General features: G+C 32.6%; 1 protein-coding gene and 1 non-coding gene across 2 annotated transcripts; both read left to right on the top strand.

Annotated features, from left to right (window-relative positions):
• The first annotated feature begins 491 nt into the window (after positions 1–491).
• On the top strand, positions 492–8881 carry LOC136232189 (helicase-like transcription factor CHR28). The gene is made up of 12 exons (XM_066021233.1): positions 492–869; positions 2558–2645; positions 2828–2944; positions 3043–4088; positions 4174–4245; positions 4881–4958; positions 5045–5933; positions 6444–6574; positions 6739–6960; positions 7445–8062; positions 8148–8357; positions 8449–8881. Exons 1-12 carry the CDS (start codon positions 732–734, stop codon positions 8551–8553), a joined length of 3714 nt encoding a protein of 1237 aa, XP_065877305.1. The 5' UTR covers positions 492–731; the 3' UTR covers positions 8554–8881.
• A 1148-nt stretch (positions 8882–10029) lies between these two features.
• TRNAQ-CUG (transfer RNA glutamine (anticodon CUG)) lies at positions 10030–10101 on the top strand. The gene has a single exon. It is a non-coding gene; the product is annotated as a tRNA-Gln (tRNA).
• Positions 10102–19192: the final 9091 nt, after the last annotated feature.

Below are 19192 nucleotides of genomic sequence, written 5' to 3'. Positions count from 1 at the left end.
TCCCTATTCCGAATGTGAAACGGACAAAATCTATAAAACCAAGGTAAAGGCTATGGTTACTTTGTTTTTAACAAAGTAGATATTACTTTGTGTGTTTTCACCATTGGATTGATTTTATACTCCATCATCCAATGGTGAAAACACACCAAGTAATGGTACTTTGTCAAAAACAAAGTAACCATAAAAGACACCATAAAACCAATATTAAAATTTAAATAAATGACCGATAAGTTTTTTTTTTTTTGACTGACCTGGCTGTAAGTGTAACTATTCGGTGCATCTCAAATCACGTAAGCCTAACGTTTGAGTTATTTAATTAACATATTTATGACCATCCATCGGTTGATGTTTAACGTTTCAGACTAAGAAAGTGAGTTGTACAGCACAGTATACGGGAAAAATTAAGTCGTGTAACGTACGCCTCCCCTTCTGACCCGATTCATATTTAAACTGCGCCAACCCCAATTTCTCCCATTCGCGTTTCAGCCTGGAAAAGTCGCATCTCTCACACAGCGACATCGAGGAAAGGGAAAAAGAGAGAACATTTCCCCAAAAACAAGAGGAAACTTCTTCCGCCGCGATTCTATTTCTGTAGTTGCTTTCGGTCGAGGGTTTTCTGATATTTGGATCGACGGGTTTGGGGTTCAATTTTGTAGTAGTTCAGAGTCTGTGATTAGGGTTTGGGGCTTTTGGAGGGGAATTGAATTGGTACATTTTTTTTATTGGTTTTGATGATGGAGCCCGGTGGTTCGGGACTATTTTCTGGTGACGACATTCTGGGCGTTGATGATTTTGATTGTGGTGGGGATTTGTCGATGGATATGGATTTGTTTTTTAACATTCTGGAAGAAACCGAAGATCCCTCTCAGGTAGGTCTCTGTACTGTACTGCTATTCGATAGATAAGTCTCAAGGGAATGCTTCACTCATTTAATAAATTATGGAAGTATGGAATAACACTAGGGTTTTGTTGTCCAAGCCTAATTGTTTTTGTTGTGCAACATAATTTCAGTGAAGTACGTAGCAGAAATTTGGAACCTGGAACTGGGTTTTGTATACACTAAAACCTCTGTATATGAATACTTTATATATAGGAATAACCTCTATTTTGTTATAGAAAAACTCTGTCTCAACTTGGTAATAACCTGGATTACATTACCAAACTCTATTTAGTAATAACCTCCCAATAACAAATAGCCCGGTCCCAACCCTTTAGAGTTCGTTCTTGAGCTCTAGCTAAGTATTTTTGCTTGTTTATTATCAACCATTTGAACTGGAGCTTCTGTTTATGTTTCGGTTCCATATTTGATTCGGGATAAACAATGATGGTATGGTTGATATCATTGAAATTGGGATAGTTCTTTGGATTATCCCATCACAATGTATACGATAGGGAAATTTCAAATTGCAAATTTTATTTGAATGATCTAGCTGTAACTTATGTTTATAGATAGAAATATGCTTTGACTACTCTTTTAGTAAATATTTTGCTGTGTGTACAAAATTGCAGAGTAATCCTAAAGATTTTTTGCTTGTTTATTATCAACCATTTGAACTGGAGCTTCTGTTTATGTTTGGGTTCCATATTTGATTCGGGATAAATAATGATGGTATGGTTGATATCATTGAAATTGGGATAGTTCTTTGGATTATCCCATCACAATGATAGGGAAATTTCAAATTTCAAATTTTATTTGAATGATCTAGCTGTAACTTATGTTTATAGAGAGAAATATGCTTTGACTACTCTTTTAGTAAATATTTTGCTGTGTGTACAAAATTGCAGAGTAATCCTAAAGATGTTTTGCTTGTTTATTATCAACCATTTGAACTGGAGATTCTGTTTATGTTTCGGTTCCATATTTGATTAGGGATAAATAATGATGGTATGGTTGATATCATTGAAATTGGGATAGTTCTTGGGATTATCCCATCACAATGTATATAGTGTGTATATAGTGATATACGATAGGGAAATTTCAAATTGCAAATTTTATTTGAATGATCTAGCTGTAACTTATGTTTATAGAGAGAAATATGCTTTGACTGCTCTTTTAGTAAATATTTTGCTGTGTGTACAAAATTGCAGAGTAATCCTAAAGATTTTTTGCTTGTTTATTATCACCCATTTGAACTGGAGCTTCTGTTTATCTTTCAGTTCCATATTTGATTCGGGATAAATAATGATGGTATGGTTGATATCATTGAAATTGGGATAGTTCTTTGGATTATCCCATCACAATATACAGTAAAACCTTCATAAATTAATACACGATAAATTAATAATCTCTTTAAAATAATAATTTCTTCTGGTCCAGACTTGGGCCAGTTCAAAAAATGATCAATTTTAATAAATTAATAAGATAATAATTTTTTGGAACAACCCTTTATAAATACATTGTTTTATTATCTCTACTCTCCCATATAGTGATATACGATAGGGAAATTTCAAATTTCAAATTTTATTTGAATGATCTAGCTGTAACTTATGTTTATAGAGAGAAATATGCTTTGACTACTCTTTTAGTAAATATTTTGCTGTGTGTACAAAATTGCAGAGTAATCCTAAGGATTTTCTGCACCAGAATGTGAAAGTTGAACCAGCTACTGATTTAAGCAACCAGAACAACTTTCAGCTTCAGAGTGGTAATGGACCTGAACTGTACTCTATAAATATTGTTTGTTTTTAAGATACGCGAAGCCTTAAAATTGTGTTTATCTATTGTGCACATAATTGGATAATAATTTGAAATTTGTGCTATGCATTCTATTCTGGTTGCCCCTATTGTTTATGATCTCATGATTTATTTCTTTTCTGCCAATTGTAGATGCTTCACTAGACCTCTATATGGGAATTTCAGATGGGAAATTTGGAAATGGAGGTTTCTTAACTGAAAACAGCTTAAGAATGCCAGGGCCAGAAAATGGTTGCTACAATTTCATGGGTATGCCATTTGTGCAGATGTTTATTTTTATACTATATAGTTACTGTACTTTTCATCATAATTCTAATGTTACTACTATACTTGTGATCCTTGTTCAGGCCCACCAATTGACAGCAATTCGGATGATACCTTTTTTGATTGTCTACCGAGCTTTGGAGATGATTTCAATTTTGAATTCATGCCTAGCAATGTAGATCATATGGCTATCAATAAAGATAGCGTAGGGGAGTTTCAAAGTGAGAGTTCATGCTCTGCATCTGAGATTTCAATGTTTGACTATGCTGATACTAAGAGATTGAATATTACAAATGAGACAAGTAACTGTATGTCACTTGGTGGTGGAAATTTTCCATCTAATGCTGCTGATGATAGGCTTCTAAATGACAAGCCATCAGGAATTAAATTCACTTGTCTTAGATCAGCCCTTGAGATGCACGATGCTGCATTAGAGAATGCAAAAACAAGGAAAGTGGTTGCCTGTAGGAGCATGATGTATAATCCTGATGAAATGACTCATGAGGCAGTCAATCACATTAGTTCTTGCACTGATGAAAGTAATCTTGTTCAAGAAGAGTCTAGGCAGTCATTCTCTGGTGTTTCATCATCTCTGCTTAGTCAGAAGAATTCTGTCTGCATGAAAGATGAGAAAAGAGACAAATTTTCTGCATCTAGGATAACTCAAGTTCAAGGAAATACTGGTAAAATTCCCCGCGATGGTGTGCATGTGAATGTAAATGCTTCAAAGCGGCGTTTTGCACATGTTGAGGAATCAAATATAAACAAGAAGCCAAGGATTTGTATCAAGGATGAGAGACATAGTAATCTGATTCCACCCAAGTGCTTGAGTCATCTCTCAAGCATTAGCCGTGAATCGATTCAGAGTAATTTTTCAGGTAGCAGTTCTCATGTTGATGACGATCCTGACATATGTATCCTTGAAGATATCAGTCAGCCTGCACGCTTGAACCAATCTCTTGCACATGGAAAGACTAGTGCTCCTCCTCAACGTTCTGCATATGGTGATTCTGTTCATTATGCTCTTGCTCAACGTTCTGCATATGGTGATTCTGTTCATTATAATGTAGTTGGAAGTACAAGGCAAAGGGGTAACGACGAGAAATTGATATTTCGAGCTGCATTGCAGGTTAGTGATTTTATATTATTTAACCTCACCAGTTAACCTCAAGTTCATTATAATGGTGTGGCTAAAGTTGTAAAATGTATAACAGGATCTTTCTCAGCCAAAAACTGAAGCTAATCCACCCGAAGGTGTTTTGGCGGTACCTCTTTTGAGACACCAGGTTAGGAGTTTGTGACACTTTCTTTCAGCCTGATTGTACAGTTTGTATTTGGTGATTAGTTTGACTGAATCTATCTGGACTAGCAACATCTGGCTTATTGAAATTGGTTATATTGCAAGAATCTGTAACCTAAAAAAATATTAGATTATTTTGAGTAGTAAGACTATCTGATTGACAGATACTAAGTTTTGTATAAGTTACTACCTTGTCATTCCTTAGGGTACATGACAAATGATTGATTAGGAAATAACGGTCACAAATGATTAAAACATTTTATTATATTACATTTGAAAAACAAACATCACAAATGATTAAAACATTTTATTATATTACATTTGAAAAACAAACATCAAATTAACCCATGTAAAAATCTTTAAATAAATAAACTTTTGAATTTAGATCTTCACAACTTAATTATGGCGAGGGCAATGTTGTTCTGGTCCTTTTTTCCGTCTAATTTTGCCCCCTATTTTATTAGAGCTATTAATGTAAACCCATTGCCCGGATTTATATTCAAGACCTTGTTATGGGATTCTGTAATCTTATTTTACACTATATGGTTGAGTGCTGTTGTTGCTGGTTGAACATAGTTTGTGGAATTGTCTTCTAACAAATCTAAAATGTGTGATGTGCAGCGCATTGCTTTATCATGGATGGTCCAAAAGGAGACTTCTAGCATGTATTGTTCTGGGGGGATTCTTGCAGATGATCAGGTGGATATCATTTTCTTGCAAAAACAGTTAATGCTATATTTTCAATTAATTGTAGACTTGTGTGCTTATGCCACAAACTGTTGCAGGGATTGGGAAAGACAGTATCAACAATTGCTCTTATACTTAAGGAAAGACCTGCACTTGTTAAAACAAATACGCAAGTGGTTAAGAAGGAAGAGCTTGAAACCTTGAATTTGGATGAGGATGATGATGAGGTTACTGACGGTTATCAAGCCTTTCGATATCTATGCCCAGGTGAGAGGACTAATTCTTCTGCACCTTCTAAAGGAAGGCCTTCAGCAGGAACTCTTGTTGTTTGTCCGACAAGTGTGCTAAGGCAATGGGCAGATGAGTTGCAGAAGAAGGTAACAAGTGCAGCGAACCTCTCTGTTCTGGTGTACCATGGAAGCAATCGAACGAAGGATCCATATGAGCTTGCTAAGTATGATGTTGTTCTAACAACATATTCTATAGTCAGCATGGAGGTCCCCAAGCAGCCTCTTGTTGATGGAGATGATGATGATGATGAGATAGAAAAAGCAGAAGGTGATGATGTTGCATCACTGGGACTTTCATCTGGTAAGAAAAGAAAATATCCTCCTAGCTATGGAAAAAAATGTTCTAAGAACAAGAAGAGCAAGGATGCTGCACGGGAGTCTGTTGCTCGACCTCTTGCGAAGGTGGCTTGGTTTAGGGTTGTCCTTGATGAGGCTCAGAGCATCAAGAATCACCGAACTCAAGTTGCTAGGGCCTGCTGGGGTCTTCGTGCAAAGCGGAGGTGGTGCTTGTCTGGAACTCCGATTCAGAATGCTATTGATGACCTGTACAGCTACTTTAGATTTCTGAGGTATGATCCGTACGCAGTCTATAATTCATTCTGCTCTATGATCAAGGCTCCAATTCAAAGAAATCCAACAAAGGGGTACAAAAGGTTGCAAGCAGTTCTGAAAACGATAATGCTTCGCCGCACAAAAGGTCAGAATATCAATGTTGTGCTTATTGTATTTTGTGTTCTGAGTTTGATGTCCTTCAAGATTCGTATATAACTTGAGAATGACTTTCTGTTTCTAAGTTTTTTCTTCCCTTATCCTTGTTGAGGCCTATTGTTTTGCTGAGAAGTCACACTTTGCCCCCCTTGCTGTATGTTTTGTTTGTCCCCTCAATCACTGCAGTCACATGTATATTTCAGGATGATCTCTGTCTTGATTTAAATTGCACATGCATTGTGTTCCTTGTGATTGACATATTGAACTCTAAGATTGATTTAATTAGTAGTATATTTTGTTTTACATGCTATTTTTCCCTTTTAAGTAAAACATCTTGTTTCATATTGGTATCGAGTAGCCTACTGTTTTAATGCAATGCTTTAATTTTTGAATTGTGTGTTGATATTATGTAACGAACTGTATACAATTAGATACAAAGATGATGTTATGCAGCTCATTGCAATGCCTTGTGCTCATGTCTTTTTTGTGTCTGATCTAGGTACCAAAATTGATGGGGAACCGATTATTACACTACCACCCAAACTGGTAGAACTGAGAAAGGTGGATTTTAGTGATGAAGAGAGGGACTTTTACACAAGACTGGAGGCTGATTCTCGTGATCAATTCAGAGTAAGCACTGAGTAGATGTTTGACAAAATTTGTTTCTATTGAACTTCCTTTTTTGTGTTCTTTTCTTTTCCCGCTATTGTTCATCTGTTAGTTCTGGTAATCATTAAACAATTATAATGTTGAACATACTTTTTTTGAAACTCTGAACTTGCTTTTCTTCTCAGGAATATGCAGCTGCTGGAACAGTCAAACAAAATTATGTTAATATCTTGTTGATGCTGTTGCGACTTCGCCAGGCTTGTGATCATCCTCTTCTTGTTAAGGGCAAGGGTTCAAATTATTTGGGAAAATGTTCGATTGAGATTGCAAAGAAACTTGCTAGGGAGAAACAAATAGACCTTTTAAATTGTCTTGAAGCATCTTTGGCAATCTGTGGCATCTGCAATGTATGTTTGTTTTACTATTTCGTCTTATACTTTCTTCAACACACTCTATTTTCATTTTAGGCAAATGTGTTTTTGGTTCACTGTATTTTTTTGCTTTAAGAAGCTGTTTCTTACAACTTCCTGTCATTTTTTTGCATATGTGTTCTGAGGATCCTAATATTAAATTCCCATAGGACTTGGATTCCTTCATAGACTACTTGGAGGATCTTCTCTCTCTCTACTGAAAAAAGCTGATAGGAAGTATCAGATGTTACCACAGTTGAGTCTAGAAATGTGAATTCACCAAACTGTTGGAACTAATAATTTCACAGAAGTCGATAAAGTTTAGTGTAGCCCAAAGAGAAATTAGATTGAAACCTCATTTTCACTTAAACAACTTTTATTTTGTCCCATTTTTTAAGTTGAATTATCTTAATCAACTTCTTGCAAAAATATGCATTTTCATGTTTTATCTTCTCTTATTTCTTTTCTGACTTCTGTACAGGATTCTCCGGAAGATGCTGTTGTTTCAATATGTGGCCATGTTTTCTGCAACCAATGTATAGGCGAACATCTTACTGGTGATGACAACCAGTGTGCCAACTCAAAATGCAGTGTTCGACTAAATAAATCATCCGTCTTTTCGAAAGCAACACTAAAGAGTTCTCTCTCTGGTCAGCCTTCTGCAGAAGATGTATCCGGCTCTGAAACTACTAGAGCAGTTAACCTTAATTCTGAGGGTCTTTTCAATTCTTCGAAGATTAGGGCTGCTCTTGAAGTTTTGCAATCACTGACCAAACCAAAGGATTGCACATCTAGAATTGGTCCATTACATAATTCACTTGATGTAAATTCTTCTAGTGTCTGTCCTGAAAGCTCCAGCAATTCTGGGAATTCAGTTAAAGATGCTTGGGGTAGTGGAGATTCAAATGTGAATGACAATGTTAATGGTTCAGTTAAGGTGGTTGGTGAGAAGGCCATAGTGTTCTCCCAATGGACAAAGATGTTAGATTTGCTTGAAGCTTGTCTTAAAAGTTCATCCATTCAATACAGACGACTTGATGGAACAATGTCGGTTGTTGCCCGAGATAAAGCTATACAGGATTTCAATACTCTTCCAGAGGTTTGTGGGACATGAAAACTCAACTTTGCTTGTTCTTTAATAGTTTCCATTGATTTTTCCCTCCTAAAGTCTGTTTCCTTAACAGGTAACAGTGATGATTATGTCTCTGAAAGCTGCTAGTCTGGGATTGAACATGGTTGCCGCTTGTCGTGTTGTGCTTCTGGATCTCTGGTGGAATCCTACTACTGAAGACCAGGCAATAGATAGGGCACATCGCATTGGACAGACTCGTCCTGTGACTGTATTGCGTTTAACTGTAAAAGATACAGTTGAAGATCGAATTTTAGCATTACAGGCAAGTATCTGACTGTTATTTGATTGCAGATGATTCAGGCATTTTTATGATTTATGCTCTGAAATTAAAAAACCTATGTCGTTGATTGCAGGAAAAGAAGAGAGAGATGGTTGCATCTGCGTTTGGAGAAGATGAAACCGGGGGGCGTCAGACTCGGTTAACAGTGGAAGATTTGAATTACCTTTTTATGGTTTGAAGTTGGATGATATTATAGAAATTTGTTGGCTAACAGAAAGATGAAGATGACTAGGATTGAAGCAGCCTGCATATAGATACGCTGCAGCAGAGTTATAGATGCCATTGAGAAGATGATTCATTAGTCATATTAAATTTTATTTTTTTGATGGGTAAATCTTGTTCTCGATAGTCACCCCATCGCATAGATAGATAGATGGATAGATAGATAGATAGATAGAATCAGGAGTTGATAGAATTGCAGAAAGCATAGGTAGGATAGGTATATGTAATTTTTTTAAATATTGGTTTTTACCGATTGTAAATCGTAGTGGGTTTTCATTTGTTCAGTTATGAGTATTCTTCTCTTCTTAATTTATTGTTAACATTTTATTTTTAACAACAACAACAAAGCCTTAGTCCCGAAATGATTCGGGGTCGGCTAACATGAACCATCATATAAAACCGTGAAATCAAGTCGTGTCAGCGACACAAATTCGCGCCCTCCACTCCGTCCTATCCACTACCATATTTTCCTCAATTTCTAGTAAACTCATATCACTTTCGATCACCCTTCTCCAAGTTTGCTTAGGTCTTCCCCTACCCCTCCCCACTACATCCCTTTGCCACTCTTCGGTTCTCCTAACCGGCGCATCAAGCGCTCTACGTCTCACATGGCCAAACCACCTTAGTCGGGTTTCTCTCATTTCATTCTTAATAGATGTGACCTCTACTTTTGTCCTAATTATTTATTGTTAACATTTTATTTTTAACATCAAATATAATTCAGAGCACTCATCTATAATAGTTGCAGTAAAGGCTCGTCTTTTTCTCCTGGTTGATTGCTAGATATCATGTGTATTTAATCTCCGTCTCCGATGGAGATGTAGAATTCCCAAGATACAAATGGGTAGGAAATGCTGAATGCCTTTGAGCGACTTATCGGTTTATCTGGTAAGCTTCTAGGAGCTTATATACCTCACGTTGGATTAATCGTATTCTGAACTGAATCTATTTAAATGTGGCTCATTTTGTATTGGACCTTGGTGAGGAGATTTTAATCACCTGTGACACCTTTGTGGAGCATTTGTAATTGGGGCATACATATATCAATTGACATCAAATACATCATTATTGTATATTCTTTCATATATATGGTGCAGCCCAATCCTTCTAATCCTTAACTTTTTTCGAATTGAAATATCTAAATAATAAAAAATTTTCTTATGACAGTGATATACTTCCTTCATTCTCTTATATCGGTCATTCTAGGGTATTTGACACAAATTAAGAAATATATTAATTAACTAACAATAATTTTCTGTAATGTCACTATTGGGGAATAAACATTGGAATATTAAAAAACACATAGTATCTTTAGTCGCAATTCTTAATTTTCTTTTTTAAGCGTTTAGTCATTCTTGCTTCTAACCAAAAGGAAGTGGGTTTTATTTTGACGTATTGAATAAAGAAATAGTTAGATGAGATATAGCATCAAGGTCCTATGGTCTAGCGGTTAGGACATTGGACTCTGAATCCAGTAACCCGAGTTCAAATCTCGGTAGGACTTTTTTGTTTATTATTATTTTTATTTACTTGTATTGTTGGTTTTTTTAAGTTTTTTTTTTTTTTTTGTTTATTATTATTTTTATTTACTTGTATTGTTGGTTTTTTTAAGTTTTTTTTTTTTTTTTGTTTATTATTATTTTTATTTACTTGTATTGTTGGTTTTTTTAAGTTTTTTTTTTTTTTTTTTTTTGTTATACCATTTAATTAATGAAATCCCATTCTGGATTTAATAATTCTAATATCTGGTGAGAATTTAAATTAAAATTGAAACATAAAATTCAAATAAATTCAATTTATAATTTTTAAGTAAATTGATTTTTGATTCGGTTTTAAGCGGAACTAAACTCAATATATTATTATTAAGGAAAATTCAATTTAGTATAAACAATTCAATTGCTAATTTTGACGAATTAAAGGAATATAAAACTCTATTATCAAGATTCTTCTAAGGCGCGAGTAAAATTGAACTGAAATTTGAAAAATAAAAATTCAAATCCAATCCAATTTATAAAATTTTGATCGATGACCTGCAAAACATATGATTTTTGTATAGTTATTTGGTTACCATGTAAGCTCAACGTGGACAAGTCAGAGAAAAGATTATTTGACACCATGTTTATTGATTAGATATTAGGGTAAATTACACCCATGACCACTTAACTTTACCATTTTAACATTGTGGCCACTCAACTTCAATTCTTAACAGTATGACCATCGAACTTTACACTTTTTAACACCAGTGGTCACTCAAAACCTCAAAACGCGGTCTCAAAATAAAAAATCGAAGAGTTAATGATATTTTAAGGAACTTCAATTCTTGAAAATTTTCGTTTTGAGGTCATTTAGGCTTTTTTTGGTTAGGAGAGAGAAAGTAAATTTTTAGAGAGAGAAAGCTCAAAAAAATATGATTTTGGAAAATAAAAAATGTGGTTTCATGGTAAATGTCGTTCTGAACAATTTTAATCTTTAAATATTTTCATTTTGAGGTCGTTAACGGTTATTTTGAGGAGTTAGTTAAAAATGAGTGGCCACCGTTAAAAAGTGTAAAGTTCAGTAACTATACTATTAAGAATTGAAGTTCAGTTGTCATAATGTTAAAATGGATAAAGTTCAGTGGCCATGGGTGTAATTTACCCTTAGATATTATGTGAGATAACGATAAGAGTGTATGTTAGATTGATTATGTAAAGGAAAACTAATGTTGTTTTCAATTAGAGTACAGACGTGTTAGAGAAATTATTTTTCAATTAAAATGGACGGTTAAGTTTATGAAATTGTGTTTTGAAATCAAAGGCAAATGGAAAATAGGAAAGAAATAAATAGAATTGTAAATGGAAAAATGTTGGCAGATTAAGAATGTTTCTTGGAAGTTATTCCAAAACCATTTGGAGACAATGGACTCATATAGGCAAGTGAAGGTACATTTTTTTTTTTTTAAGAAGTGGAAATGGGATAATGGTACCATTTTTTAATAACTGCAATAAAATGATATAAATTTAGTTCTAAACGTTGTCAATCAAAGTTATTAAAAATTTGAAAAAGCAAGTTTAACTATTATTTAAGTATCAAACCGACCTTTCAAATATTGATTATAACTATTAAAGCCGGTTTGACTATTTTTTGAAAATTTTATAATTTAATATAAGATATACTACTATATAATAAAGATGTAAATTTACTTAAATTTTTAACTTAATATAAGATATACTACTTTATATATATATATATAGAGGAGAGATCAGGTATGACACATTTTTTATGGTGTGACAAACCTCATTGTGTGACAATGACCAATTTTATAATTAATCAGGGGAATGTGACAAATTTGTAAATAAAAGGAAACAGAAAATTGTTTTATTTCTTTTCTTTAAAATGTATTTTCCCGACTTTTTCAACCTCGTTTTTCAAAAACTTTTATATCGTTGGACTCGTCTTAATTAGACGGTCATTTTAAGATCCAGAAGCTCAGGTAAAAAAAATTCTGGTGAATAGAATCCAGTGATTTGTTTTTATGTGAGAAAACAAATACCAAAAAAATTTTCAAAAAATTCCAAAAAATGGAAAACATCATTCTGAGAAATTTTAATTCTTGACTCAAAGTGAGATTCCTTACGGTTTAGTCCCAAATCAACAGAATCCGGCGATTAGGTGGGCGTTTTCCGGCGAGAAAACAGAAAGTACCCAGAAAATTCTCAAATAATTTCAGAAAATGTAAAATATTATTTTGAGAAACTTTAATTCTTGGGTCGAAGCAGGATTTCTTACGGTTTAGTCCCAATAAAATAATTTTCTTAATTTTATCCATTTTACATGCTTCAACAATTTATTGGGTCAAAATCGTAAGAAATCTCATTTTGAGCCAAGAATTAAAGTTTCTTAAAATGATGTTTTACATATTTTAGAAGTTTTTGATAATTTTCTGGGCACTTTTTGTTCTTACCTTTCAGCACTATGTGTTGCAATATTTTGTTGAAACAATATAACAATTTTGTTGGAACAATATAAGTATTCTGTTGGAACAATATAACTATTATATTGGAACAATATAATTAATCTGTTGGAAGAATTAGAATTATTTTCTAAATAATATAACTAATATAAATTTGAAGATACTATATTAAATACTAAGAAACAAAAATGAAATTGAAGACATAAATAATAAAATTGATTTGTAATAATTGGTAAACTGATTTATTATGTTGGAACAATATAAGTACTATACTAGAATAATAGAACTATTTTGTTAGAAAAAATGGTACGCTGATTTATTCTGTTGGAACAATATAAGTATTATGTTGGAACAAATGGTACACTGATTTAGAACAATTTCGTACACTGTCGGAACAATGTAAGTAGAACAAAAAAACGTGCCTAGAAACTTATCAAAAAAATTCCAAAACATGTAAAACATCATTTTAAGAAACTTTAATTCTTGGCTCAAAACAAGATTCTTACGGTTTTTACCCAACAAATTGTTGAAGCATGTAAAATGGATAAAATTAAGGAACAAGTTTTATTGAGGCTAAACCGTAAGAAATCTTACTTCGTCCCAAAAATTAAAGTTTCTCAGAATAATGTTTTACATTTTCTGGGCACTTTTTTTTCGCCAGAAAACGTCCACCCGGATTTCGTTCACCGAATTTTTTTTTACTTGAGCTTCAAGAATCTTAAAATGACCGTCTAATTTAGACGAGTCTAATAGTATAAAAATTTTCAAAAAACGAGGTTAGAAATATTGGGAAAATGTATTTTAAAAAAAAGAAATAAATAATTTTCTCTATCATCTCTTTCCTTTTATTTACAAATTTGACACATTGCCCTTTTCAATTATCATCAAAACTACGTAGTTTTGTTATGTCACATAATAAACTCATTATCACACCCTAATCCCTTGTCACACTGGATCTCACCTATATATATATATATATATATATATATATATATATAGGAGAGGGCTCTTGTGAGAACCCTTTCCTAGGTGAGAACCACCCAAAACTACGTAGTTTTGGAGGTTTTTCATTAACCAAAACGCTGTGTTTTGGTAATTCATTGCGCGCGTTTCTGAAGTTGAAGAGTTGAGTCTCTTCGTTCCTCGACTTCGTTCCTCGACTTATTGCTCTTCGTTCCTCGACTTCCTCATTTCTATCTTCTGTCATTTCTTTTCTAATCTAGCGTCGATCAACTTTGGTTTTTATAGAAGATTTGCGCTGTGTATTTCATCGATTCTACCGTGTATTTGTTTCTCTTAAATCTGGTTTTGTTTGCATTTTTTTTCTGTGAATTTGTTCTTCTGAACGAGGTTTCTTGCTTTATGTGTTTCGTTTATTTTGTTGTTTTATATTCTTTGTTGATTTTGAGTTCGATTTTGTACAGTTTTTTGATTTTCTAGGTTTTCGTTTGTTTGATGTTTATAAAGAAGTTTCTGTATGTTTTTCTTTGATTTTTGTATTTAAATGTATTCAGTTTGAGAATGTTTTTATGTTGTTCTGTTATTGTTCTAAATTTTGTATTTGTTGTTCTAAAATTATGAACGTATGTTCTGTTAATGAGATATTGTTTTGTTTTATGTTTGTTCTCTATTTTTAAGTTTTGAGACCTAATTTTTGTAGCTTTTTGTCTTTTAAGTTTTTCATTTGTGTTAACTTTGATATTTTGTTGTGGTTTTATTTTCCAATTTAATGAGTTTCAAAATGATTTTATTTTTGTTCTATGTTTGTTCTATATTTGCATGTGTTTTGTTCTAGAATATTGAACAATTGTTCTGTTAAAACAATATTGGTTTGTTTCGTGTTTTCGCTTGTTTGAACTTTCAAATTTTGTTGCTGTATGATTTTCTATGTTTTTTGTATTCAAATGTAGTTAGTTTTAGAACGTTTTTGAGTTTGTTCTATTTTTGTTTTATATTTTTGCATTTTTTGTTCTAAAATATTGATCATATGGTCTGTTGTTGAGTTATTGCTTTGTTAAATTACTTTATGTTTGGTTGATGAGTTATTCCTTTTGTTTTATGTTTCGTTGTACATTTGTTTTATATTTGCATTTGTTTGTTCTAAAATGTTGAGTCTATGTTCTGTTTTTTTAGAAAATGGGCGGCAATGGAGAAGAGATTTTTCCAAAGAAAGTTGTTGATCAGAATTTCCTGGATGATATTATTGAAGAATATTGTTCTGATGAAGATAAGAAAAATAAGAAGAAAGGTGAAACTGTTGTTCCTGTTGAAGTTAGAACTGAAAAAACACATTCTTCTAGAAGATTTAAAAGGACTTCTAAAAGACCTTCAATTTCGAAAAGACCTTCAATGCCAGCCATTCCTGCTGACAATGATTTGTTGTCTAGTTACGTCGTTCCGTCTAATAGTTTGTTGAGGCGGCAAACCAGGAGTCAATCTATGAAAGGTGAGTTGATTCGGCAAAGTAGTAGTCAATATAGGAAAGGTACATTTAGGCGGCAAACAAGGAGTCTATCTAGTAAAGGTTTTGATTCTTCTCAAGTTTCTGAAGCTTCGGTTGATGCGTTAAAGGAAGATGTTGATGCTTCAAAGGAAGATGTTGATGCTAAGAAGGTAAAGAAAGTGAAGTTTGCCAGAAACTTGTTTGTTGCTTCTAGTTTTTTAAAGAAGAGGAAGAAGGTTGTTAGTGTAGGTGATGATGAAAATGTTTTTAAGCGGAACAAGGTTGCTCTTGGTCAAAGAATACCTCCTAAACAGTTTATGGGTATTCTTCATGATATTCCGGAGACTCATAAGGATGCAATTAAGTGGATTGGATTTGGTGGGTTTTTGCATCTAAGTTTAGATGTTCATAATGCTACTTTTTGTGAAAAACTTGTGAATAGTTTTAATGTTGATAGGTGTAGCCTTATGCTGGATAATAGTGAAGAATTGAAGTTTGTTAAGTATGATTTTAAGGCTGTTTATGGCTTGCCTTGTGGAGGTGTAGAGATTGAGGAGCCACAAGATGTTGGGGAAGATGAGTCTTCAGATTTTTTTGCTCAATGGAGGTCGTATTTTGGACTTGAGATTGGAAGTCCAATTAATAGTACTGTTGTCACGTCCAGGTCTAAATTTCTAGAATTTATACCTTGATAGTAATATATATTATAATTATTAGGTGTATGATTTTTATTTGGTGTTATAGAAAAAGTTTGGAGTTAATTTGAGGGTTTTATATATAAATTAAAAGTTAGGATAATTTTTAAAAGATTATAAAAAGATGGAGGATCAAACTGATATTTGCCAATATATATCTCAATTCTTCTACAGAATACGAGATGATCATCTTCAGTTTTCTTTTCTTTTTTTTTTCATTCCTTTTTAAATTCATCCATTTTCTCTGAACCGTTTCTCCACCGTTTCTTTGATTTACGGAGATTCGACCGTCCGAATCACTTGAAATTTAAAATATAGTATCTTTATGTATAGATCTAAGTCCTAGCCGAAGAGTTTTTGAGTTTCGGCAGTGTTTGGAGGCAAATGGCTTAGACAGAGTTTAGAGGCGAATTGAACGGGTTTGTGGTCTTTAATTAGTAGCCAAGGTAAGTAACTATCACCTATATTTTGGAGTTTTATGTATATAGAGATATATATAATCAAAGAATTTTCATAAATTGATATTTTAAGGCTATGCAGGAATTTTGTAAAATTGAGGTTTTTCATGATTTTTCTTTTTATTGTGAAATTATGGTTCAAATGAAGCTATTGACTATGCTTCTATATGCATTTCAGATTTTACTTGATTATGTTGATTTAAGGCTTAATTTGGTTGATTTACATATATACATATATGTTTTTGGTTTCAATATATATCTATATTGAACAAAATGAATTTGATGATTTCTTGCGATTTGTGTTTGGATTGAGAAATCTGTTGCGGTTATTATTTTGGATTGAAGTCCAAATATGATTTTTATGATACAAAAAGGCTAATTGAAGCCAAATGATTTATGGTGATGAAATAGTTTAGAATTTGATTGTGAAAGGAAATTTGAGTACGTTATGATTTTATGATTTTATATCCATCGAGAGCTATCCGGATCGGTGGTTCCATATTTGAAGACCATGTTCAGTGAGGGACATGACCTGTGTACACAGTTTGAAAGACCTATTGGGTATGGCAAAGAAGTGCCGGGTAAGACCATATGGGATAGGCAATGTTAAGAGACGTCTCGATTATATATGTGGTTATGGATTGATACTTAAGGGGAGAAACTCGAGGATGGATACAATGTTTTAAGTTCATTTGGATTATGTTTTACGTTATGATTGATTTTGATATAAGGTTTTACGTTTAATTGATTACGATTTGGTTTGATAAAACGCTTATTTGATTATAATATTTTATAAGGTTTTGAACTCAAGAATCGATACAAGATTTTATATTTTTGGTTTTTGGTTTACTACTTTGACTATATTATGAACTTTGGTTTTGAATATATTTTATAAGGTTTTAATTAAATCTTTTTTTAAAGGTATATATGTAGCTATGTTCAGTAAGTTGGTTTTTATAGCTGATAGTTTCTTACTGAGATTTTTGTCTCACCTCTTTAAATGTTTTAATGTTTTCAGGTGATAAAGTACAGGATATAGAGAAGGTTACTGACCAATTAGCCGAGGTTGGAGACTCCTAAGTGTTGATTATGATCTTTCTATTTCACGCCCGATGCCGATTGAGGTCGTTTAGGGTCGGGTGTGACAGTTTGGTATCAGAGCTCTAGGTTAAATTCTTCGGACCTAAGGTTGATAGTAATTAAGGAATATGAATATTTGGTGATAGCTAAGAAATAATCGATAGTAATTGCGGAATATGGATACTTGGTGATAGTTAAGAAATAATTTGGAATGTTTTTGAGGATTGGGTAACTAGCTAATGAGGAGTAGACATAAGATTTGATGGTTAGTAAAATATTGAGTGTATAAAAATTAGTAAATTATTTGATATTTGGCGACATGGGTTACATACATGATATTAAGTATCACTTGGAGTTGATATTTGAGAGTTTAATAGTTAGCTTACAACCATAGATATATGAGATATGAGTAAATTATCACTTTGAGCTAGAGATAATAAAGAATTGTCTATATAGGTGCTGTGGGAGAATCAGATTCGTATTTGATCTTATGATGTATTTTTCGACCACATAGAGGCTGAATCTGTCATAGAGTCCTAAATAAAAGTTCTTTATTATTATCTTACGTTTCCAAGAGTTTTTGAATCGCCTTAATCGGACTCCGTGTGAAAAAGTTATGCTGAAAACGGCATATGTTGGTCATTTTAGCGTTAAACCAGAATGTGGTTTTTGCTTTGATTTTTCTCCTTATTAGGACTATATGAGATTGAGGAAATGATAGAGTGATCAATTGAAGATAATAGATATGAGATTGAGAAAGATACAATATGAAGGTTTCATTTAATGGGTTTGGAAGTTGATTAATGATTGAGAGATTATAACATTAATTTAGAGTATTATAGAATCTTAAGTTGAATAAATGAGATCTGAAATTTAAATTACTGTTTTATTGGTGAACTTCATTGGGTTGAGGTTTAGAATTATTGAGAGTTATATGAATGATGTTTAGAGAGATACCGATGTTAGTGATCAATGAGAAGTAAAGTGGGAGAATATATTAGAGTTCATGATTTGATGAGTAATATGAAAATTTGGTAAGCTTAAAGAGGGTTTGAGGAAAATAATTAAGATATGAATTTTGAGGACGTATTTTTCTGATCTTAAGCACAATTTGAGGTAGGAAATTAAGAGATAAAGATGAAAGAAGTTATTTGGAGTTGAAGTTATTTCGAGTTGAAGTTTGTGTGATTATGGTTTAATTTATATAAGGATCAAATTGAGTTTTTATAGTTCAAATAAGAAAATTGAATGATATTATAGATAGATTTATTGACTTTTATGGGTGTAAAGATATTATTTGGAGTTTGGAAAAAAAAAACATATTAGCTGGATTGATTTTAAGAAGTCAAATGGAGACTTATAAAAGTGATGTTGATATTAAGGGTTTATGAAATTACTCTTATTGATAGGAAATTATATCATCATAATAAGGTTTATAGTTGATTGATAATGATGATTGAAGTTAATGATACGAATCATGATTGGAGTCAAAATTTATAGATATAAATATTGTTATTATGATGAAGTAAGATTATATGCTGATGCAAATTATTGATTCAGATTATTTAAAGGTTAAGAAAAATATAATATCGTATATAGTAGCGGTTTAAAAGTGATATTTTTGAAGTCTATAGAACTTGGAGATAGGTGAAATATATTTGATATATATGCAATTGATGGAATCAATTATGATTTAAATTTATTGAAGTGAGATTTGGTGTATGTTAGGAAGATATGAATGATATTTGAAGTTTTATTATGGATTATTGGTGATGCAATTGACTAGGTTAAAGTTTAGAGTTACTAAGAGTTCTATTGATATTGATCAATCATGGAGTAATTGGACATTAGAATTTGTGGTCTTCTGATGATTATGAGGAATCTTGATAATGTGAAATAATTTTGTGATCTTGGAGATTATTTGAGGAAGAAAATTTAGATTAGAGAGCGTGATTTCGAGGACGAAT

Source organism: Euphorbia lathyris, chromosome 6 (assembly GCF_963576675.1).
Source record: "Euphorbia lathyris chromosome 6, ddEupLath1.1, whole genome shotgun sequence".
NCBI lineage: Eukaryota > Viridiplantae > Streptophyta > Magnoliopsida > Malpighiales > Euphorbiaceae > Euphorbia > Euphorbia lathyris.
Note: the sequence above shows the minus strand (reverse complement) of the source record. Positions and strands in the feature narration are given on the sequence as shown.